At 43.9% G+C, this 25,148-nt stretch overlaps 1 protein-coding gene across 3 annotated transcripts in view; it reads right to left on the bottom strand.

Annotated features, from left to right (window-relative positions):
- CACNB3 (calcium voltage-gated channel auxiliary subunit beta 3) overlaps positions 1–25,148 on the bottom strand; it is a 313,828-nt gene that overhangs the window by 179,963 nt on the left and 108,717 nt on the right. Inside the window, exon 1 of one of the 3 annotated variants that reach the window (XM_077297464.1) lies at positions 1,757–1,965. The exons of the other annotated variants lie outside the window; for them this stretch is intronic. Coding sequence (XP_077153579.1) covers positions 1,757–1,801 — 45 coding nt within the window. The 5' untranslated portion in view covers positions 1,802–1,965. Of the gene's footprint in view, positions 1–1,756; positions 1,966–25,148 lie in introns of those variants that run through there. 3 annotated transcript variants of the gene reach the window in all.

Raw genomic sequence — 25,148 nt, 5'->3', positions numbered from 1 at the left:
TGTATAATATACATACCAATATATAGGCATGTGAAGACACAGGTAAGAATAATGGACATATACAAGTTGGAAGGAGCTAAGGAGAAGCATTAATAGTGCAGAACTTAGAAAATGGAGCGTCACCTGCATATAAGGAGGCCATGTACAGACTATGCTCAATCTATGTACACAAATAGAGAAATTCAAGATGTCTATTGTACAACACTTCTCCATATTTAATAATACACTTAGATTTCTTCAAACAAGAGCCCATTCTTAGGTTGCAACATACGATTCATTCCATTGGCACTGAAGATGGTGAACACATATACACCCAGCACCGCTGACACAGACTACAACACAATGATAGATGGATTCTTATTACTGTGTAATGAAAATGTGACTCACTTGTACAACTGCTCACTGCACCAATGACACAAACTAAACCAACTGTATAACTGGATCCAGTACCTGATGTCACAACACTGGACCGTCCGCTCCATTACACATTTACTAGAACTGACAGTTACTTACTACACCGTAAAACACACTGGGATCTGCTGTGATGGCCAGCTCTATTCTTTCCTGGAAATCAGAACATTTTGTACAGGATTTCTGATCTGGAGATGAACATTGTGACCATTGGCATATAATAATCCCTACTCTGATCGGACATGTCTGTCTGACACCAGAGAAGCACTATGTGTGATCACAGCCACAGACGCCAAGAAAAAAGACAATATCTTACCGATTTACTTCTCTTTATATCACAGTGTAAGTAATACTGTAGAGTTTCATTTAAAAATGAACTTGTAGTATATTATGGTATGGTGATATTATATACAGCATGGAGCGTTCCTGTGCAAGTGCATCCATACAGGATAATATTACAGTATATGCGTTATGTATATTACATTATGTATATATGGCACATGTAGATGACATACAAATGATATCTGCAGTAAGGTACATGTAGTACTGTCTAATTATTCAGGTGTGTGTAATATAATGGGATTGTTATATGGTATATATCTACTATGGTAAAAATATATATATATATTCCAAGTATATATGACTGTTACATATGTATAATAAGATGTATTTAGGTCTCTTTTGTAATTTGCAGTATATGTGCACGATGGTACATAGTAAATACATAAATTATACCGTATACTATACATATATATATATATATACATTACCTTTTGTAAATCATATTTGTGTGTATTTCTTATATAAATGATTGCATAGTGTATATACACTGGGGTGTGGCTTTATTATAATACATGCCATGTGCAGGAGTATATAATGGTAAGTTGTACATACGTAATATGCTTATTGTTTATGAAGATTGCTCTCGTTAGCGTGATATATGGCACATGGTCCATGCATAATATATACTTATCTTATACAATACTGTATGTGTTACCTGTGTATATATATATATATATATATATATATATATATATATATATATATATATATATATATATATATATATGAGCCTGACTATACTGTATGCTGTAAAGACACTACTTGAACTGTATGCCATCTGTGTATCCTACACACACACATATATATAGATATATATACACACATATATAGATATATAGATATATGAGCCTGACTATACTGTGTGCTGTGTGGACATTGCTTGCACAGTATGGCAGCTCTGCAGTGTGCCCTCCACAGTGTGAGCCCAGGAGGAGGTGGCGGCTGGATCTGTTGAATGTGCCCATTAGCGGGGCCGGTGTGCCGGGACATTACAGCCACTCACCACCTCAGAGTCCTCGAATCCATGGATGTACATGTCGTCGTACATAGGGGCTCCAGGCTGAGCGCCCGCCGGGCACCTACTCTACGGGCTGAGCCGGGGATGTGGTGGTCGGCGCTGGTGGCAGGAAGCAGCTGTGGCCGCTGACAGCGCTGACTGGCAGGTCCCACCCTGGCTGTAGGAATAAGGAAGCCAGGCAGCTTCTCACAGTCAGGAGAGGGAACAATAACCCCCACCCACCACACTAGGAGGCAGCGGCTCTGATTGGCAGCGGCTCATCCCCGGAGCATTGGGGCTACAGCTGGGAGCGGGCGGAGGCTGGCGGTGGGGGGAAGCACCTGCCCACCATACTGCTGGAGCCAGGGGGCACAGTGCGAGCCGGGGACCGGAGGTACACTGCAGCCAGGTTATATGTATACATGCAGCATCGCATCTCATATTACTACTGTATATACACACTGCATTGCATCACTGTATACATATATATAGATATATATATATTAAGATATATACTGTATTTATATACGCAGGTTTATCTGTATACACACTGCAGGACATCTCATATATAGACGCTGCATCGCAGCACTGTGTGTATTTATATACAGGTCCTTCTCAAAAAATTAGCATATAGTGTTAAATTTCATTATTTACCATAATGTAATGATTACAATTAAACTTTCATATATTATAGATTCATTATCCACCAACTGAAATTTGTCAGGTCTTTTATTGTTTTAATACTGATGATTTTGGCATACAACTCCTGATAACCCAAAAAACCTGTCTCAATAAATTAGCATATCAAGAAAAGGTTCTCTAAACGACCTATTACCCTAATCTTCTGAATCAACTAATTAACTCTAAACACATGCAAAAGATACCTGAGGCTTTTAAAAACTCCCTGCCTGGTTCATTACTCAAAACCCCCATCATGGGTAAGACTAGCGACCTGACAGATGTCAAGAAGGCCATCATTGACACCCTCAAGCAAGAGGGTAAGACCCAGAAAGAAATTTCTCAACAAATAGGCTGTTCCCAGAGTGCTGTATCAAGGCACCTCAATGGTAAGTCTGTTGGAAGGAAACAATGTGGCAGAAAACGCTGTACAACGAGAAGAGGTGACCGGACCCTGAGGAAGATTGTGGAGAAGGACCGATTCCAGACCTTGGGGAACCTGAGGAAGCAGTGGACTGAGTCTGGTGTGGAAACATCCAGAGCCACCGTGCACAGGCGTGTGCAGGAAATGGGCTACAGGTGCCGCATTCCCCAGGTAAAGCCACTTTTGAACCATAAACAGCGGCAGAAGCGCCTGACCTGGGCTACAGAGAAGCAGCACTGGACTGTTGCTAAGTGGTCCCAAGTACTTTTTTCTGATGAAAGCAAATTTTGCATGTCATTCGGAAATCAAGGTGCCAGAGTCTGGAGGAAGACTGGGGAGAAGGAAATGCCAAAATGCCTGAAGTCCAGTGTCAAGTACCCACAGTCAGTGATGGTGTGGGGTGCCATGTCAGCTGCTGGTGTTGGTCCACTGTGTTTCATCAAGGGCAGGGTCAATGCAGCTAGCTATCAGGAGATTTTGGAGCACTTCATGCTTCCATCGGCTGAAATGCTTTATGGAGATGAAGATTTCATTTTTCAGCACGACCTGGCACCTGCTCACAGTGCCAAAACCACTGGTAAATGGTTTACTGACCATGGTAGTACTGTGCTCAATTGGCCTGCCAACTCTCCTGACCTGAACCCCATAGAGAATCTGTGGGATATTGTGAAGAGAAAGTTGAGAGACGCAAGACCCAACACTCTGGATGAGCTTAAGGCCGCTATTGAAGCATCCTGGGCCTCCATAACATCTCAGCAGTGTCACAGGCTGATTGCCTCCATGCCACGCCGCATTGAAGCAGTCATTTCTGCCAAAGGATTCCCGACCAAGTATTGAGTGCATAACTGAACATTATTATTTGATGGTTTTTTTGTTTGTTATTAAAAAACACTTTTATTTGATTGGCCGGGTGAAATATGCTAATTTATTGAGACAGGTTTTTTGGGTTATCAGGAGTTGTATGCCAAAATCATCAGTATTAAAACAATAAAAGACCTGACAAATTTCAGTTGGTGGATAATGAATCTATAATATATGAAAGTTTAATTGTAATCATTACATTATGGTAAATAATGAAATTTAACACTATATGCTAATTTTTTGAGAAGGACCTGTACAATATATACACTCAAGTTTATATGTATACACTGCATTACGTCACTATGTATATATGTGCACACCATCTGCATCACATTACTATGTAATATATATATTACATATACATACAGGTATCCACACTGCATGGTATCACTAGATGTATACACACTGCATCACGCAATATTTTTTTTTTCACTACTGCCTAAACCAGGGGTCCCCAACCTGTAGCTCGGGAGCCACATGTGGCTCGCGGTCCCATGACCTGTGGCTCGCGGTCCCATGACTTGTGGCTCGCGGTCCCATGACTTGTGGCTCGCGGCTGTCTGTCAGCTTGGTGCATTAGCTCCAGTTCTAGCAAACAGGTACGAAGAGCACATCTGAAAATGGAGAATTTTGTGATCAGCCCTGCACAGAAGAGCAGATCTTGATGCACATGGTCTTAGGGGTTTTGAGATGATTTAAGTATGGTACGCTGGAGACAAGATGACACCACCTGTCAGAGGATGTTTGAAGCTGGATGTGACAGTGTCTTGGGAGTGCTTTATAGGAGGATACTGTATGGGGGGCAGGGCCGGACTGGGACTAAAATTCAGCCCTGGCATTTGAAGTCACACAGGCCCACTTGTCGCCTGGTGACTGTATAATATCTTTGTACACTTGTAGGTTACAAGAAGTGAGGGGAGTGTAACACGACTATATAACATATAATTACAGCTGTATCCAGCATTACAGCTCAGCCCCCATAGAATGTAATACAGCACAGCCCCCATAGAATGTAATACAGCACAGCCCCCATAGAATGTAATACAGCCAGCCCCCATAGAATGTAATGCAGCCAGCCCCCATAGAATGTAATACAGCACAGCCCCCATAGAATGTAATGCAGCACAGCCCCCATAGAATGTAATGCAGCACAGCCCCCATAGAATGTAATGCAGCACAGCCCCCATAGAATGTAATGCAGCCAGTCCCCATAGAATGTAATGCAGCACAGCCCCCATAGAATGTAATACAGCCAGCCCCATAGAATGTAATACAGCACAGCCCCCATAGAATGTAATACAGCACAGCCCCCATAGAATGTAATGCAGCCAGTCCCCATAGAATGTAATGCAGCACAGCCCCCATAGAATGTAATACAGCCAGCCCCATAGAATGTAATACAGCACAGCCCCCATAGAATGTAATACAGCACAGCCCCATAGAATGTAATGCAGCACAGCCCCCATACAATGTAATGCAGCCCAGCCCCATAGAATGTAATACAGCACAGCCCCATAGAATGTAATACAGCCCAGCCCCATAGATTCATGTAATGCAGCCTAGCCCCACAGATTCATGTAATGCAGCCCAGCCCCATAGATTCATGTAATGCAGCCCAGCCCCATAGATTCATGTAATGCAGCCCAGCCCCATAGATTCATGTAATGCAGCCCAGCCCCATAGATTCATGTAATGCAGCACTGCCCCATAGATTCATGTAATGCAGCACTGCCCCATAGAATGGAATGCAGCCAGCGCCCCCCTCCCTACAATCCAGTTATCACTCATTGATATGTAATAATAAAAAAACAAACACTCTACTCACCTTTCCTCCTGTCCCGCGCTGCTCTGGCTCTGGTCTCAGCAGTCGCAGTCTGCCCGCCCGATCACACAGCAGGTGCGCGATGATATGACGTCATCGCGCACCCGCAGTGTCAGCGGCAGGCAGAGCGGGGAATGATGAGAGAGGAAGCGTCAGCAGACGCTCTCTCCTCCATCATTGCATTCAACTGTACCGGTGTCTATGACGCCGGTATAGTTAAATGCGGGGCCGGGAGTGTGCCGACAACGGGGGGAGTGTGCCGACAGCGGCACACTCGAGCGGCCCACTACTGCCACCGGCCCTTCTGGCATTTGCCAGAACTGCCCGGTGGCCAGTCCGGCCCTGATGGGGGGTATTGTAGGAACCCCTGGATCTTTGTATACTGCTTTGGGGTGATTGATTTTTGTGGAAAAGCTTTGGTTACCACTATGCCTGTAATGGGGGCTTTGGTTGCCACTATTGTGAGGGGGATGGGATCTGAACGTGGCTCGCGACCATCTCTCAGAGCTAAATGTGGCTCTCAAGGTCAGAAACGTTGGGGATCTCTGGCCTAAACCTTTTCCACAGTACCATACATACACACAGGCAGGTACGGACTGGGGCAGAAATTCAGCCCTGGCATTTGAAATCACACAGGCCCATGTTGTCCCCGTCCCCAAGCACCAGATGGGATGTATTACTAATATTACCCTGGATAGAGAAAAGCAAGATTTACTACAACACCAATATTTCTAATGATACCCGTGGCCTGCTGGGGTAAGTGGCGATGTCAGCAACTTTGTGCTCCGTCACAACTCCTAACAGTACGGGTGTCTTGAGAGCACCAATTCTGTTAACAACATTGCAGACAAGGCAGCCCAATACCTGACAGGCCCTTCTGGCATTTGCCAGATGGCCACTCCAGTCCTGCACACAGGGGCCTGTTCATTGGTGTTGTACTTCATAGCGCAGTGACGTAAATGCGAGTCAGGGACTGCCAAGCCGCGTCCTGTAAATACTTCACCCACCTTGGCGGAGCTCTTTGGGACTGGAACAAAAGCGATCAAAAGTCGCAACATTTTTGCACTTCTTCACATTGCGCAAAAGTTGTGTGACTTTTCAAAGTACTTTACACCAGAAAACTGACACATACTTTTGATGAATCAGCCCTACAGCGTGTAACAATGTTACAAAGCAGCACTATATGATACACAGTGTGTGTATTTACAGTACTGTGCAAAATTTTAGGCAGGCACACTGCGTCACATGTTATATATATATATATATATATATATATATATATATATATATATATATATATATATATATATACACACCACCACCAAATGCACTATGCATTTTTATTAATTAATTTTTCTAATAGCATGGTGGGGGCAGTGTCATTAAAAGGACGCTGTTTGCGCAGAATGACTGTTCAAACTAAATCCCGCCACTCTGTCCCTCACGGCAGGGCCAATCATTTAAATACACCTTCCCACCTGCTTGGTTTCCCTCCATCACCACCACTCTTCTTTGATTTACAGCTGTGGATTCATAGAGCCAGAGAAGGGTGGAGATGCCCTATTTAAATGTTTGGCCTCAACATGAAACACCAAGAACCCGTACTTTTTTTGAAAAGTAATTCTCTGTCAGCACAGAATGACTGTTCAAACCAAGTACAGGCACTTGGTGCTTCATGGCGGGGCCAAACATTTATGTACACCTTCCCACCTGCTTGGTTTCCACCTATCTCTATTGTGGGAAAATAAGCAGGTGTGAAGGTGTATGTTAAGATGGTGTTGGGACTTTGGGCTCTAACTAGGTCCCTAGAACTAGGGGCTCACTAGTCTATCCCTATCCCCCGGATTACTCCTGAACGTGGAGATGCCGGGTTCACATACCTTACTATTCTGCTATATCAACCCTGATCTGTCCCCTCCCCCACCTAGGGTGATGGGAAGCAGAAGTGTATAGGAACACACTAACCAGACAAACGAGGTAAGACAGACAGGGATAAATGAAAATGACAATCATACAAAATACACACACCAAACACATGGGAGTAAAAGGAAGGAGAAAACAAAGGAGAGGATGAGGATGTGCACACAAACAAAACTCCAAGCAACAGTCTCCTTAACACATCTCCAAACACCATTTCTAACAATGAACTACACCTCCAACTCTTGAACCAGGCAGTAAGAACTAACACTGGCAAATCCTAAGTGCCAGAGGCCAGCATATATAGCAGAGGGGAGTGGCCAACGCTGAACAGCTGAAACAATCCAAGTAGGATAGCTCCAGGAGCTTCAACTGAACAGATTAACCCTTTCACTGCTAGCAAGAAATAAACCTGCACTGTTTAATACGATGGTGAAGTACTTCTAACCAGTGTAGGAGTGTGTAAAACCAGACACTGCGGTCTTCTGGCCCTGCTCTGTCGCGGTATTCCTGTGATAGTGTATTTAAATGATTGGCCCCGCCGTGATGCACTGAACGGCAGGACTTAGTTTGAACAGTCATTCTGTGCTGATAAACTCCATATAAGTGAGGCTGCATCAGAGCTGTTGGTGTGATTTAGCTACAGTTCATTGATGGTATCTTGAATTCACAGATGTTCTGCTCTATGCTGAAAGGGAAGATGTTACATCACTCAAACCTTGAATAATTACACATATAGACACACCTGGTAAATAAACACATGCAAAACAAACCAGAATGTGTGTTGAACCTTACATTTCTTTCACACTGATGACAGATTTATACACTCTCGGCATTCTCTAAAACCTCTTCATCAGATATCACCTGGAATGACTTCCAATGGACAGGTATGCTTTGTCAAGCGCTATTTTTTGTGGAATGACTTCGTTTAGAAACTATTTGCAACCGTCAGTTGTGTTTTGTAGATGTTTATACACAGTTCCATTCAGTGTGGAGTCGCATTCCACAACTGTTCTAAGCCAGAATATAGCAAAAATCAGTCAACTAAAAAGAAATTACAGTCCATCATTACAATAAGACATGAAGATCATTCAATCTGGAAAAGTGCTAGAAACTTGAAGATATCCTCAAGTAGAATTGTGAAAACCATCAAACACCATGATGAAACTGGCTTTCATGAGGATTGCTCCAGGAAAAGAGACCAAAAATCACCTCTGCTTGCAGAGGATAAGTTCATCAGAGTTATTACCCTCAAACTGCAAATCGACAATATTTCAGTAACAACCCTCATAAATTATGCACAAACATCAAGTAGCAGACACATCTCAACATCAATAACCCAGAGAAGACTGCTAGATTTAGGCCTTTATGGACAATTTGCTGCAAAGAAACCACTACTGAGAACTGCAAACAAGAAGAATAGACTTATTTGAACCAAGCAACACGAGGACTGGACCGTAGATGAAGGGAAATCACTACTGTAGTCTCATGTGTTAATATATTTTTGGTAATAACTGTCATATCATTTGTGAGATACAGAAAAGGTGAGCAAATGGTCTGTACTTTGATTTATGTAAGGTTGTACAAATATTCTGGTTGAGATATATACACAATCCCCAGAGAATCAATCCTAGGAAAAATGAGGCCTAGTTGCTAACTTTAAAAAACAGAATTCTTAATAAAATATATATTAAAAATCAGACTTGCAGTTCAAGCCAGGAAAAAATAAGTAGCTAGTTACACTAGACAGATTTACAGGTATGATTAAGTATATATCACAGAGATGGTACAACATAAGGACAATAAATCTAGCCAAGATTAAGGTAGCCAGATCAAAGCAATATTATAATGAGTAACTTAAGTATTTCATTACATATAGCGAAATCCATGATTAGACAAATTGTAAAGTGCAAGTGCTTATAGATATTAAAGTGGATTTCAAATAGACATGAATTGGTTTTGATCTGGGTAGGGAGATCTCAGTTAGTTGTAATAGAAATACTGCTAGAAGAACTAATAGGGAAGGAGTCTGTAGATCAATTAGACCTATCGTATGTGATTTTCAGATGCATCCAAGTCTAGCAAGGCTCCATACTATTAACTAGCAGTAAATGTCAATAGCAAATCATATTTCTCAAATAAGGTGCAGAGACTCAGTAGATAGCATAGAAGGTGAACTTTCAAAGTGACCAGTGCTTTTATCAGTGAATGTAGCAGGCTACCACCCTGAAATGTTGTTTCGCCTCAGCTTTTTCTAAGGGGCACCCCTTCTATCAGTATTTTTATTAAAACTAACTGAGATCTCCCTACCCAGCCAATTCATGTCTATTTGAAATCCACTCTAATATCTATAAGCACTTGCACTTTGCAATTTGTCTAATCATGGATTTCTCTATACGTAATGAAACACTTCATAAAGATCTGAATCAAGTATGATCCCAAGACAGCGGGCGTACTTCTGGGGAATAATGGTAGAACCACACATGGAAATGGCAATATTGGGCATAGGCAAGTTAGTGTAGGGAGAAAACAACAGGAGTTCAAGTTTTGACACATAGAAGGAGGACATAATGTTAGAGATAGCAGAAAGACAATCACTGGTATTTTGTAGTAATGTAGGGGTGATGTCATGAGATGATGTGTATAGTCGGGTGTCATCAGCATAGAGATGGCACTGAAAACCAAATCTACTGATTGTTTTGTCCAATAGGGGTGTATATAAAAAGAAGAGAAGGGGGCGGAGGACTGATCCTTGAGGAACCTCAACAGTGGAAGAGTATAGGAAGAGGAGTCAGCAAAAAAATACAGTGAAGGAGCGGACAGAGAGGTAGGAGGAGAACCAGGAGAGTAGTATAGGTGAAATCCAAAATAAAAAAAAATAAATGAGGCACCCCCTGCTGTTGGTTTATCTCTTTCTCCATTATACCCATGGATAAGAGGGGGTCCTAACATTTGTTTATTCTATTCGCTATTTTTGGAGAGAAAGGCACCATTCCCTCTCTCAGTAATGTGCCAATATTACAGGGATGGTGAAGCGCTAGGAGCAATGTTCTGTGGTATCCTCTATACTTGTGTATTACAGTATGTCCACCAAAGAGATTGCAAGCATGGTAATTATTACTGTAATGAGTATGCACAAAATGTCCATGACCACTTCATCATACATTTTAACTATCTGGCCTACTTGTGAGAAGATAAGAAATGGATATAGATTGTGCAGAGCCTTCAAGTATTGCAGGAGTGGGTGGGTGTACTCTGTAGTATTTTATGCTGCTTATAATGTTCAATCAGCAATAACAAAACCCTGCAATGAGTCACATATTTAATAAAGCAATAAAGACTGGAAGAAGCCGTCATCAGCACCACGTGGAGGGAATAGCTGGGCACACACACTGGTTTAGCAATCCAGCCATAGCAATAATCCTTACGTGTGGATGGAAAAAATAATCAGATCCGAGCGTCATATGACCTGATAAATCACTTGACGTTTTAAACAATTGTTCTTCCTCTTGAGGGGAAAAATAATAAAGGGGGAATGAAACATGTAATTTAGAGCAGTGTTCCCCAACTCCAGTCCTCAAGGCCCACCAACAGATCATGTTTTCAGGTTTTCCTTTGTTTTGCACAGGTAATGCAATTATCACCTGGGCAATACTAAGGAAATCCTGAAAACATGACCTGTTGGTGGGCCTTGAGGACTGGAGTTGGGGACCCCTGATTTAGAGCACAAGACCTGCTCTAATCTCATGGGCAGCACAGTGGCTCAGTGGTTAGCGGTGGTTCAGGGTCCTGGGATCAAATCCCACTAAGGACAACATCTACAAGGAGTTTGTATGTTCTCCCAGTGTTTGTGTGGGTTTCCTCCAGGTTCTCCAGGTTCGTCCCACACTCCAAAGACATACTGATAGGGAAATTAGATTGTTAGCCCCAGTGGGGACAGTAACGATGTCTGTAAATACCTCCAGCATCCTTTATCACCTGTATCAAGCGAGCTCCATTCTGACCACCAGTCCAGTATATGTTCTTCTCATTCTTGCCAGCTTTGACACTCCTGCGCTCATAGATCTTCCCTCTCAATTAGGGCACATTCAGATATCAGTTTTCTTAAGACCAAGCGCACTGAAGTACAGAGACTTGTCCAGTTTTGATCTGAGTGTTTATGGATCCATGAAAAAAATCAGACAGCACTCAGATGACATTTGTGTACTGCTACTTTTAACAGACTGTTTGATAGAGAAGCTTGATACACTTCTATCAGTTTTTTCATCCAAGAAAAACTGAAGAAACTCTGACCAAACTGATAACACTCCGATCTAAAATATTGATGAAACTCAGACTATTTTTTGTGTGCAAAAAAAATGACTGATGTCTGAACGAACCCTCACTCTATGTCTTCCCCTTCATGCATAGAGTGCGACCGAGAATGTGATTTTGGCCTTATAGTGATATAGTAGTTTAGTCCATACAATGATTAGCTGAAGTTATAAAACTCACCCGCCTCACACTAAAGAATGAAATCCTTTATTTTAAATAAAACTCAGCACCCTGTTTTACACATTTATTGAAAAATAAAAAACAAAGCTTTACTCCTCTTTATGCATAAAATCCATTGAAGCCCATGTCCCCTGTAAAAAAAACAAAAATAATAAACAACCATATCTGTCACCTGTCTGACATGAAGATAATCCTCCAAAGCCCATGTCCACTGTGAAAAGCAAAAAATAAACAACCAAATCCATATTGTCCCACATTGTAATCCATGTTATCTGTGGGTCATCACTCCGTGCTGCTGCTGATAAAAAAAATTGACATGTCTGCGGGTTTTTCACAGACACACACAGTCCATGTGAAAAGCCTGACGTGCGCGCCGCCAATGAATACAATGGGTGTGCGTGTGTCTTTAACAAACGGACTGCATACGGACATGAAAAACTGACTTGTGAACGGGGCCTTACCTGTGTAGACATATCCTTAGGCATTATATCTTTGTGAATGGCATTTAAGCTTTGTATGTCATTATTAGACCGGGGTCACACTGGTGTATATTCTCTCGTGAGAGAATCAGGCTGATGATGCTAATGTCACTCAGATCAAACCCTGTGACAGTTTGATCGAAATGTCATCTTAGTGTGATCCCATTTTCTCACATGACAGAATCGCAGAACAGGTGTGTGGAAGATGGAGAAATTAATTTCTCAATTTTCACCATAGCCTCAGTATGCGTGGGCCGTGGTGATACCAGGCCAGTCAGTTCTTAAAGGGGATGTGTCACAGCAGCAGTGACCCAGTCCGTGGCCCTGAGCATCCAATCAAAAGGAGATAAGTAATTGGGAATAAAGTTTATAAAAGTTAGTTCGCAACGCCACCTGTGGTATTCGGCAAATAGGAGATGTTAGCCGACGCTGCTTGAGGAGACCGCTGGGGTTGATCGTGATGCAGCAGAGTTGTTACAGCTCTCCACAGGTAGAGCTAAACCCCTTGCAGTTGTAGTGTGATACAATGGTGATGATGGTGGTTGTAGTGCAGGGCAAATGGTGTAGCAAATAAATTGGAGGACACAGCAGTGTGCAGTCTTCACAGGTTTTACTCACAGTTCTGATGTTACAATCCCCAGCCGGGGTGCTGTGCTCTCAGGGTTCTTGGCCCAGACAGCTCTCAGGTAAATTGGGGTACACAATGTCCGAACCCCCTTCAGATGTTCCCTTCCTGGCCGTCTCTCTGCGCTGGCTACCACCTCTCCTGCCCTGCGCCTTCACACACAGTGTCCAAAGCCAGCAGCCTCGAATCTTGTCGGGTGACATTCTCTGAGTCCCCTGGATCCTATCTGGCTGCCTTTTCAGCAAATGTGTTGGATGTGACTGCAGCACAAGCAGATGCTGCAACCTCCGGTTACCTAGCTGAGTCCTTGGTTTCTCGACTAGACTAGGGCCTGTCCCTTAACTGCGACCTGGTCCCTCCACCTGACTGTGGTCGGCGTGGATATGGGCCCCACGGGTGGATTCCTCACTACCTGTGCCCCTAGGACCCCTTCTTCCTCCCTCCGGAGTCACGCTATCTTCTTCTGTTACTCTCTTCCTTCTCTGTAGTCTGGGGACTAACTCCTGGCTCTTTCAGTCCCCACAGCAGACTGTCCCTTTGGTCTCACAGACCACTGCACATCACTCTGACTCCTCCCTTCTCTGCTTTCTCCACCCACACCCTCTACCTAGTTCCTCCCTGGCTTTGAGGCTGTGTGCACACGATGCAGAATTGGTGCAGAATTTTCTGCACAAAATCTGCATCTTCTGGCAGAATCCGCAGCTGAATTTTTGATGCATTTTTTGCGCGTTTTTGATGCGTTTTTTGTGCAGATTTTCTGCAGTTTTTACCACCTCGGATTTCTATTAATGGAGGGGTGCAGAAACGCTGCAGAAACGCACAAAAGAAGTGACATGCACTTCTTTGAAATCTGCAGCGTTTCTGCGCAGATTTTTCTGCACCATGTGCACAGCTTTTTTTTTCACATTGATTTACATTGTACTGTAAATCACAGTGCAGATCTGCAGCAGAAAAAAACGCTGCAGATCTGCACTAAATCTGCATCGTGTGCACGCCCCCAAGAGGAAGCTGGTGCGAAACACGTGTCGGGGTTAGGCAGAGACTGGTGTGCCTTACGTGGCTGGCAGCAGGAAGCATAGCATCGCATTATACTGCCAGGTAATATGTATTTTTGTAGTTTTTGCTTATCTTCTCCATTCTCATATGCTATGCACTGATTAGCAGCGGATCTTGTCTTTACAAGACTTATTTTATATTGGCTAAGTGACGCCTTGAATTCATTGGTGTTCGTTGTTGTTATGATGTACTGTATACTAAAGGAATCTAGCTGCTGCCTTACAGGTGCACATGTAGATTGTATTGCATTGTGTGACTTAAAGGCCGGCTTGTTGGCATTTGTTTTTCAGAAACCTACTGCTGAAATCTATGCACAGTGCTCTGACTTAATACTGTGCTGCTGAGCACATTTACTGTGTTAGTTCATTTTTTGTTACAAAATTGAGTAACTGCAGCTGTCCTGTATTGAACTATTGAGCCAGATCAAATTTAACTATAGAAATTTCATTATTACCGTCTGCTCCTGCTAGCCTTTGAACTTTTCTGCATTTTTCTGCCTTTTTCTGCCACAACATTTTAACTAATAATTTTTCATAAAAAATGTTTTCAAGTTGATGAGGCATTGTTTTACTTTGTGTTTTATTGTGTGTAGTTTTTGTATATTAATAAAGTTATAACGTTTTAAAAGCCTAACATTTCTTGATTCAATATGCACCTTAATAGTTGCTCTATGGATCTTTATGTTCAAATCGTGTGCACATAGCCTGAGAGGTCTAGTGTTGGATGTAAGTGTGTGGGTCCTGGATAGTGCCCCCCTCTTTACCCGAGAGCGGAGTACTACACCTCAGAATGAGGTGCAGGACCTCTGTGGCGACTGGACCTCAGGGGCGCCACACGTACATTGGACTGCACATGATGTCCGAATGCAATCTGATGTTTCACATGCACCCATAAACTTGAATAGGTGAGTGCGATCCGATTCTGAGATGCACTCGTAGCATGCTACGATTGTTTTCTCATTCCCAATCGATGGCAATATTATGCGATACTGAGTACGGCAACATCATGTGAGTGCTGTTTGTGACTAGTATTTACACCATGTAACTTACTATTAATACTGATTTGCATGTATATAATAAAATGGTGTTCCCAGAAACTTTGAAAATAAAGCACATTATCCAAGGTATGACATAAGCTCTGCTCTTCATCAGCTATGGAATAATGCTACCACCTAGTGGCTGTTAGTGATATTCACTGTAGGAGAGATTCAGTCTGTCTGAACCAGGAACAACATGAATCAGACACTCGCTGTGGAATTGCAGGTCAGTGCTCCTCGGCCTTATTCACACATCCATGTTTAAACTCATGTGGAAAAATGGTACTGGTGTCATCCGTGTGTCTGTTTTTAACATCAGTGATTTTTACGGATGGATAAAGAAATAAATTACAAACCTTGTCCTATACTTTGCAATGCTAAACACGTATGGCACATTGATGACGGACTGATACCATCTGCTGGTATGTGCTGTATGTGTTTTTCACAGACAAAAGGGCTTGTATTCGCTCTTGTCATCTGTGCTGCCTGAAAAAAAATGGACGTCTGTCCATTTTTTTCACACGCTCTGTGAAAAAACACGGATATGGGAATGGCAGCATAGATTTTAATGGGTACGTGCTGTATTCATGAAAAAAACGAATGCAACATGTATGTGCAACACGGACGTCTGAATGAGGCCTTAGTGTGTATAGGATGAGACCTATCAGTCTAGAGGAGTGCGGCAGAGAGAAGCTGACAGGGACCCGCCAGTGTCTCATTATATTCAAATGTTTCTCCAAATCTTTGGGTAAATTGTTATATAGCAAAGTGCAATGGAATTTATTCTGATCATGCTAATGTAAACATATGTTAAAAAGGTTAACAAATCAGCTACTAACTCGATGTAAAAGACCAAAGCCTATGTATAGGTACGTCATAGGCAGCCTCCCCCTCTTTGAAGCGGGTTTCGGCTCTGAGCCCGCATCTTTTCTGGCATGACTGCTGATCTGATCAAGTCAGAGTCAGAATAGAATAGATAGATCTAAAAATGTCAGTGACATATATAATTATTGCAGTGCTTGTGTAGCTTATTGTACATATTTCTAATTAATAAATTATTCTTTTTCTGAAAAAAACGTAGTGGGATCCCCCAACGTTTTATTAACCAGCAGAGGGAAAGTGGACAGTTGGGGGCAGATGTTTATAGCTTGGGAAGAGGATAATACCCATGGAGCTTCCCAGGCTAATAATATCACCTCAAAGCTAGCTGTATACTTAGCCTTTACTTGTTATCAAAATGGGAGGCCCCGAAAAAAAATGACATAGGGTCCCCCTAAAATTAATAACCAGGAAAGGCTAGGCAGACAGCTGTGGACTGATATTAATAGGCTAGGAAGGGGCCATGGATATTGTCCCCCTATCAGATGTTTTTACATCAGCTCTCTGCCACCCCAGAAAAGGCGAGTCCATAAGATGCACCAAATCTGGCACTTAGCCCTCAATCTTCCCACTTGTCCGGTGTGGGGTGATAGGGTTGGGCTTGATGTCACCTTTGTATTGTCAGGTGACGTGAAGCCCAGGGGTTAGTAATGGAAAGGCATCTATAAGACATCCACATTACTAACCCCATAGTCATACAGAAAATAAAAAACACCCTGAATAAAGTCCTTTATTTGAAATAATTACACAGACTCCATTATTGAATTAAAATTAACCAAGCACCTATACTCACCTTAACACCCAATCCATTGAAGCCCATGTCTCCTGTAAAAAAATTACAATAATAAAGCAACATAATCCTCACCTGTTTCCCTCACCTGTTTCCGACGTGAAGATAGTAATCCTTCTGTCAATTGCCGACTCTAGCTCTGCTACATCTTCTTGGCATCCTGAACGCTGGCATGATAGAAGTATTCAGCCCTGTCAGGAAGCAGAGACACTGAGCGGCGCCTGCTTGCGCACATCAGTGCCTTGTGGTGATGGCAAAAAGGTGAGCGGGGTTCCTATCATATTATCATATGAACTCTTTTCAGCTCAATGACGTCACCCCAAGCATGAGAAAGTTCTCCTGCATGCGGTGCCGTCAGAAAGGCTACTGAACTCCTTTCACCTCAATAATGTCAGTTCAAGCCCCATGAGAACTTTCCCATGGCACTCACTCTGACGTCATTGAGGTGATCAGAGTTCATTGGATATGAAAACCTCTCACCTTGAGTCACTGAGCTGTGCAAGCACGCACAGCTTACTACTGTCTCTGCTTCTTGACAAGCTGAACGCTTGCATCATGCCAGTGTTCAGCATGCCAAGTAGATGTAGCAGAGCTAGAGTCGTCTATGGGCAAAATGGATTATTATCCCGTCGGAGAGGTGAGGAATATGGCTGTTCATTTTTTAAACTATTTTACAGGGGACATGGGCATAGGAGGATTATCTTTATATTGGGGACAGGTGAGGATTATGTTGCTTTATCAGGGACATGGGCTTGGATTGGCTTGGTATAAAGGTGAATGTAAGTTTTTTTAAAATTTTTAATTCAATAAATGAGTCTGTGTCATTATTTCAAATAAAGGACTTTAGTCAGGATGTTTTTTTTTATTTAGTTTATGACTATGGGATTAGTAATGGGGGCATCTTATAGACGTCTCTCCATTACTAACCCCTGGGCTTGATGTCAACAAAGCTAACATCAACCCCACCAACTATCACTCCACTTGCCACCGCCACAGGGCAAGTAGGAAGAGAGAGGCTAATGGATTTGCCATTTCTGGTGTGACTGAGAGCTGATGTTTTTAATCTGGGAGGGGGCCAATATCCATGGTCCCTTCCTAGCCTATTAATATCAGTCCGCAGCTGTCTGCCTAGCCTCGCTGGTTAGCAATTATAGGGGGACCCTTCATCTTTTATTTTTCTGGGTCCCCCATTTTAATAACCAGCCAAGACTTAGTAGACAGCTGTGAGCTGATATTTATAGCTTGGGAAGCTCCACTGGTATTACCTCCTTCTCTGGCTATAAACATCTGCCCCCAGCTGTCTGCTTTCCTTCTGCTGATTAATACAATTTCGGGTGATCCCAAGCCACTTTAAAAAAAATAAATAAATAATGATAATTTATTTACTAATAAAATACATGTACAGTAAGCTACACACAAGTAAATGTACAGTAAGCCACACGCAAAACACTGGTTATATATGTCACATATGTCTATCTATCGATCTGTGTCTATCTATCTAATCTCTATATATACAGTGTATTGAAGAATATTTCCTTGGAAACTATGCATAATAGAGAATTACTCTATGTAAAAGATTATGTTAAAATCAAATTGCATATGGATTGCATTCGCATGCGATGCGGATGTCAATCAGATGCTAGGTGACAAAAATCAGATTGTACTAGCATGAAAATCACATGCCACTTGCGTGACACACTTCTGACTTTTCTGGAACAATATCGGACCGTTATTTTTTTTTTTACGGTGATGGATATGAGCCCTTACTAATAATCCAGTCATTGACAAAATTTTTTGGTCTCTCTATGTGACGTGTCATTCCTCACATCGTGAGGATTCTTTGGTGCCCGCGCTGGGAGCAGGTGGCCATGTTAGCGCAGGTATGCGATTTGCATACTTCCAGCCACATTCCGACTAGAACTGAATCCGTCCTCGCTGAATATACTTGCATTGATTGGGGCCGCGTCCATCTAGTCGGCACAGGACTGCTTGTATTCAAATCACAAATCTTATACATGCGGTCACGGCACCAGCGTCGGAGAATCCTCATCGCACGCAGTGCACACAATGTGAGGATTCACCAGTGTGCAGTCACATACAGTATCTGCAGACTTGTAGCCTAAGGCCGGACAACCCCTTTAATTGCTTAAAGAGGACCTTTCACCAATTATTTTTCATGTTGAAATGGACATACAATGTAATAGTGGCTGCAGAGCAGAATAAACATTTTTTATTTTTTTCATTTTGTTTGTCCTGCACTTTCTCATTGCTTTTTTAGCGTGAAAAAAACACTGCAAATGCTGTGAAAGAATTGACATGCGTCATACTTCAAAATCCACAGTTTTCATATTCAGGGTATGTGCCCACGTTGCGGATTCCATTGCAGATTTTTCTGCGCAGATTCTGCAGAATCCACAGGTAAAACGCCCTACGTTTTACCTGCGGATTTACTGCGGATTTTGTGCAGATTTTGTGCTGATTTCGCCTGTGTTTTACCACCTGCGGATTCCTATAAAGGAACAGGTGTAAAATGCTGCGGAATCCGCACAAAGAATTGACATGCTGCGGAAACTAAACCGCTGGGTTTCTGCACGGAATTTTCCGCAGCATGGGCACTGCGGATTTGGTTTTCCATAGGTTTACATGGTACTGTACAACGCCTGGAAAACTGCTGCCGATCCGCAGGGCCAAATCTGCAACGTGTGCATATAGCCTCAGTCAAGAACAAAAAAAACAAGCTTGAACATGAGATTTCTGAAGTCTCAGTTTTTGATGTTACTGTAAAAAGCGGCTTATTTGCATAAAAAAATGCTGCATGTGAACATATCCTTAGGTAAAAAACCCCATGAGATTGGACTTTTCCCCCATTTTTTAAATAAACAGGTTGCACTCTGCACAATTCTAACCCTTTATTGACTCTATGTCACTCAGACTAAACGCCATATTTTTTAATGTACTTAAACCAAACAACTGGTATAAACAACATTGATTATTCTCCTACATAGAACTCCAAATCCGCCACTTACCGCAGAGCACATGATAAAACTAGCTGCCTGCAGCCATAGATACTGCTCCCTGCATGTTAATTTATATAGTCTACATCAGAGGTGTCGCTAGGGTTTTGGTTCAGGGGGGCGAAACTTCTGAGTGGGCCCCTAACGAGGTAACCTTGATTACAACTCGGTGACGCGCCCTTAGGGTATGTGCACACGTCAGGATTTCTTGCAGAAATTTTCCTGACAAAAAACGGACATTTCTGCCAGAAAACCGCATGCGTTTTTTCCGCGTTTTTCATGCGTTTTTGATGCGTTTTTTCCAAATGCATAGAATTGCGGGAAAAACTCAGAAAATCCGCAAAATTAATGAACATGCTGCTTTTTTTACCGCGATGTGTTTTTTTCGCGGAAAAAAATGCACCGTGTGCACAAAACATGCAGAATGCATTCTAAATGAAAGGATGCATAATATATGCGTTTTTAATGAGTTTTTATAGCGTTTTTATCGTGAAAAAAACGTGAAAAAACCTGAACGTGTGCACATACGCTAATACTGGAGGAGAACCTCAGCAGATGACCGCGCTGTTACTGAAGATAATCTCTATATAAAGACCAATATGGATATTACTGCCATACGGTCAGTGGTAGATACCAGCCCTACAGAACATATAAGAGATCACAGCACAGTTACAGATAATGACTTACCGCTGATGTTCTCTGATGGAATCGTTCACTTTTCCCGTCTTTTCCATCTAGCCCAGACCGATATGACAACTTCTTCCAGCCAAGACTCAGCTGCAGAGAATACAACAAAGGCCGGTTTCACACGTCAGTGGCTCCGGTACGTGAGGTGACAGTTTCCTCACGTACCGGAGACACTGACACACGTAGACCCATAAAAATCAATGCATCTGTTCAGATGTCATTGATTTTTTGCGGACCGTGTCTCCGTGTGCCAAACACGGAGACATGTCAGTGTTCGTGGGAGCGCACGTTTTACACGGACCCAATAGAGTCAATGGGTCCGCGTAAAACACGGACCTCACACGGACATTCTCCGTCTGGGGTCCGTGTGCGTGCAGGAGACAGCGCTACAGTAAGCGCTGTCCCCCCCACATGGTGCTGAAGCCGGTATTCATATCTTCCCTGTAGCAGCGTTTGCTATAGAGAAAATATGAAGAATAGTGTTAAAAATAAAGATCCATGTGTCCGCCGCCCCCCCACCCCCTGTGCGCCCCCCCGCTGGTCAGAAAATACTTACTCGCTCCTTCCTGGTCTGGCCGCGCCTCCTACTGTATGCGGTCACGTGGGGCCGATCATTTACAATCATGAATAGTCGGCTCCGCCCCTATGGGAGGTGGAGCCACATATTCATGACTGTAAATGATCGGGCCCACGTGACCGCATGCAGGAGAAGCCGCGGCCAGACCAGGAAGGAGCGACAGCCGACGGGGGACCCGGGTAAGTATTTTCTGACCAGCGGGGGGGCGCACAGGGGGTGGGGGGGCGGCGGACACATAGATCTTTATTTTAAACACTATTCTTCATATTTTCTCTACAGCAAACGTTGCTGCAGGGATGATATGAATCGCAGCTTCAGCACCATGCAGAGTGGGTACCACACGCTCCGTGTGGTACCCACTCGCCATACGGGCGGCACACGTGTGCCGCACGTATGGCCTCCGTGAGTTCCCAGGCACACGGACACGGATAACTCCGGTACCGATTTATTCCGGTACCGGAATTATCTGGACGTGTGGGACAGCCCAAAGACACATTTACAACAAAGACACATTTAGGGTATGTGCACACGTTGCGGTTTTTGCTGCGGATCTGCAGCTGTTTTGATGCTGCGGATCCGCAGCAGTTTTCCATGTGGTGTACAGTACAATGTTAACCAATGGAAAACAAAAACCGCAGTGCACATGCTGCGGAAAATTCCGCGCGGAAACGCTGCGGAAAAAAAGAAGTAGCATGTCACTTCTGTCTGCGGATTCCGCAGCGGTTTTCAACCTGCACCAATAGGAAAGTGCAGTTGAAAACCCGCAGAGGAATCCGCAGAAGAAACCGCGTGAAAACCGCAGTGATTTTGCACTGCGGATTTTCCAAATCCTCTGCGGAAAAATCCGCAGCAAAAACCGCAACGTGTGCACATACCCTTAACTTCTCATATTCCAGCCCCATCACCATCTATTCCCAACCTGGACAAACTCCTCATCCTGCTGATATCCCAATACTGAGCCGCTGCTGCCGTATGCGACCCTATTACTGCCCCTGACACCCCAATACTGAGCCGCTGCTGCCGTATGTGACCCTATTACTGCACCTGATATCCCAATACTGAGCCGCTGCTGCCGTATGTGACCCTATTACTGCCCCTGATACCCCAATACTGAGCCGCTGCTGCCGTATGTGTCCCTATTACTGCACCTGATATCCCAATACTGAGCCGCTGCTGCCGTATGTGACCCTATTACTGCACCTGATATCCCAATACTGAGCCGCTGCTGCCGTATGTGTCCCTATTACTGCACCTGATATCCCAATACTGAGCTGCTGCTGCCGTATGTGACCCTATTACTACACCTGATACCCCAATACTGACCCGCTGCTGCCGTATGTGACCCTATTACTGCCCCTGATACCCCAATATTGAGCCGCTGCTGCCGTATGTGACCCTATTACTGCACCTGATATCCCAATACTGAGCCGCTGCTACTGTATGTGTCCCTATTACTGTACCTGCTGTGCGGTTCTCTGTGTCCTCTAAATTCTAAAGCAACTCTCTACAATATAGTAATGCCAGGTGCAAGTGCCCTAGACAACACTGCCCATATTTTGCCCCCTAGAAAGTAATAATGCCCTGTGTGCCCCTTTGATAGCCACAGTAACCTGAGTTCCCCTATAGCAATAAGTGCCCACTTTACATTTAATAATGTCCCGAGTCTCCCCCCTGTACAGCTCCCCTATACACAGATACACAGCATGATGCTCTCTTATTATTATTATTATTATTATTTATTGTTATAGCGCCATTTATTCCATGGCGCTTTACAAGTGAGGAGGGGTATACATAATAAAAACAAGTACAATAATCTTGAACAATACAGGTCATAACTGGTACAGGAGGAGTGAGGACCCTGCCCGCGAGGGCTCAGAATCTACAAGGGATGGGTGAGAATACAGTAGGTGAGGATAGAGCTGATCGTGCAGCGGTTGGTTGATCGGTGGTTACTGCAGGTTGTAGGCTTGTCGGAAGAGGTGGGTCTTCAGATTCTTTTTGAAGGTTTCGATGGTGGGCGAGAGTCTGATGTGTTGTGGTAGAGGGTTCCAGAGTAGGGGTGATACGCGAGAGAAATCTTGTATACGATTGTGGGAAGAGGAGATAAGAGGGGAGTAGAGAAGGAGATCTTGTGAGGATTGGAGGTTTGCCTGTAGGAAAGTACCGGGAGATTAGGTCACAGATGTAAGGAGGAGACAGGTTGTGGATGGCTTTGTACGTCATGGTTAGGGTTTTGTACTGGAGTCTCTGGGCAATGGGGAGCCAGTGAAGGGATTGACAGAGGGGAGAGGCCGGAGAATAGCGGGGGGACAGGTGGATTAGTCGGGCAGCAGAGTTTAGAATAGATTGGAGGGGTGCGAGAGTGTTTGAGGGGAGGCCACAGAGCAGGAGGTTGCAGTAGTCAAGAAGAGAGATGATGAGGGCATGGACTAGGGTTTTTGCAGATTCTTGGTTGAGGAATGAACGGATTCGTGCAATATTTTTGAGTTGAAGTCGGCAGGAAGTGGAAAGGGCTTGGATATGTGGTTTGAAGGAGAGATCAGCGTCAAGGATAACCCCGAGGCAGCGAGCTTGTGGGACTGGGGAGAGTGGGCAGCCATTTACTGTAATGGATAGGTTCGTTGGGGGGGTCACGTGAGATGGGGGAAAGATGATGAATTCTGTTTTGTCCATGTTAAGTTTCAGAAATTTAGCGGAGAAGAAGGATGAAATAGTGGACAGACATTGAGGGATTCTGGTTAGTAGGGAGGTGATATCTGGTCCAGAGATGTAGATCTGTGTGTCATCAGCATAGAGGTGATACTGAAAGCCATGAGATTCTATGAGCTGTCCCAGGCCAAAGGTGTAAATGGAGAAGAGCAGGGGCCCAAGGACTGAACCTTGTGGGACTCCGACAGAGAGGGGGCGAGGTGAGGAGGTGGTGTGTGAGTGGGAGACGCTGAATGTCCGGTCTGTTAGGTATGATGAGATCCAGGATAGGGCCAAGTCTGTGATGCCAAGGGATGAGAGGGTCTGTAATAATAGGGAATGGTCCACTGTGTCAAAGGCAGCCGACAGGTCGAGGAGGAGGAGAACAGAGTAGTGTCGCTTGCTCTTGGCGGTTAAAAGGTCAGTGGTGACCTTAGTTAGGGCAGTTTCAGTGGAATGGTGTGACCGGAAGCCAGATTGTAAGCGGTCAAAGAGGGAGCAAGAAGAGAGATGGGAGGACAGTTCAAGGTAGACGTGTTGTTCCAGTAGTTTTGAGGCATAGGGGAGAAGTGATATAGGGCGATAGCTAGATACAGAGGATGGGTCAAGAGAGGGCTTTTTGAGGATAGGTGTGATGGAGGCATGTTTAAAGCTTGAGGGGAAAACACCATTTGTTAGTGATAGGTTGAAGAGATGGGTTAGGGTTGGGATGAAGATTGTGGTGAGGTTTGGGATGAGGTGGGTTGGGAGCGGGTCAAGTGCACAGGTGGTGAGATGCGATCTTGAGAGTAGAGTGGCGAGTTGATCTTCTGTAATGGTGGAGTAGTTGGTTTTGGAGGTGGAGGGTAGGGAAGTTGGGAGGAAGGGCTCAGGGGCTTGTTGACCAAAACTGTCTCTGATGTTATCAATCTTCTGCTTGAAGAATGAGGCAAAGTCTTCAGCAGAGATAAGTGAGGAGGGAGGAGGTGCTGGGGGACGGAGGAGAGAATTGAAGGTGTTGAATAACTGTTTAGGGTTGTGAGACAGGGAGGATATGAGAGATGAGAAGTAGGTTTGTTTAGCTGTGGCGAGTGCGGTCTTGAAAGTAGTGAGGGACTGTTTGAATGCGATTAAGTGGTCGTTGGAGTGGGATCTTTTCCATCTGCGCTCAGCAGCCCTGGAAGCTTGCCTCAGTTCTTTGGTCAGGCTGGTGTGCCAGGGCTGTCTGTTGATTTTGCGAGCTTTGGTATGTGTAAGTGGGGCAGCAGATTCCAAAGCTACAGCTATTGTGGTGTTATATAGAGCGGCAGCGTCATCCGCATTGTGTATGGAACTTATGTCTGTGAGAGGGAGGAGGGATTCAGAGAATGAATGTAGGTCAAGATGTTTAAG

The sequence above is a fragment of the Ranitomeya variabilis genome, chromosome 3, assembly GCF_051348905.1.
Source record: "Ranitomeya variabilis isolate aRanVar5 chromosome 3, aRanVar5.hap1, whole genome shotgun sequence".
Classification (NCBI taxonomy): domain Eukaryota; kingdom Metazoa; phylum Chordata; class Amphibia; order Anura; family Dendrobatidae; genus Ranitomeya; species Ranitomeya variabilis.
The sequence above is the reverse complement of the archived record's forward strand: the minus strand, read 5'-3'. Positions and strand labels throughout refer to the sequence as shown.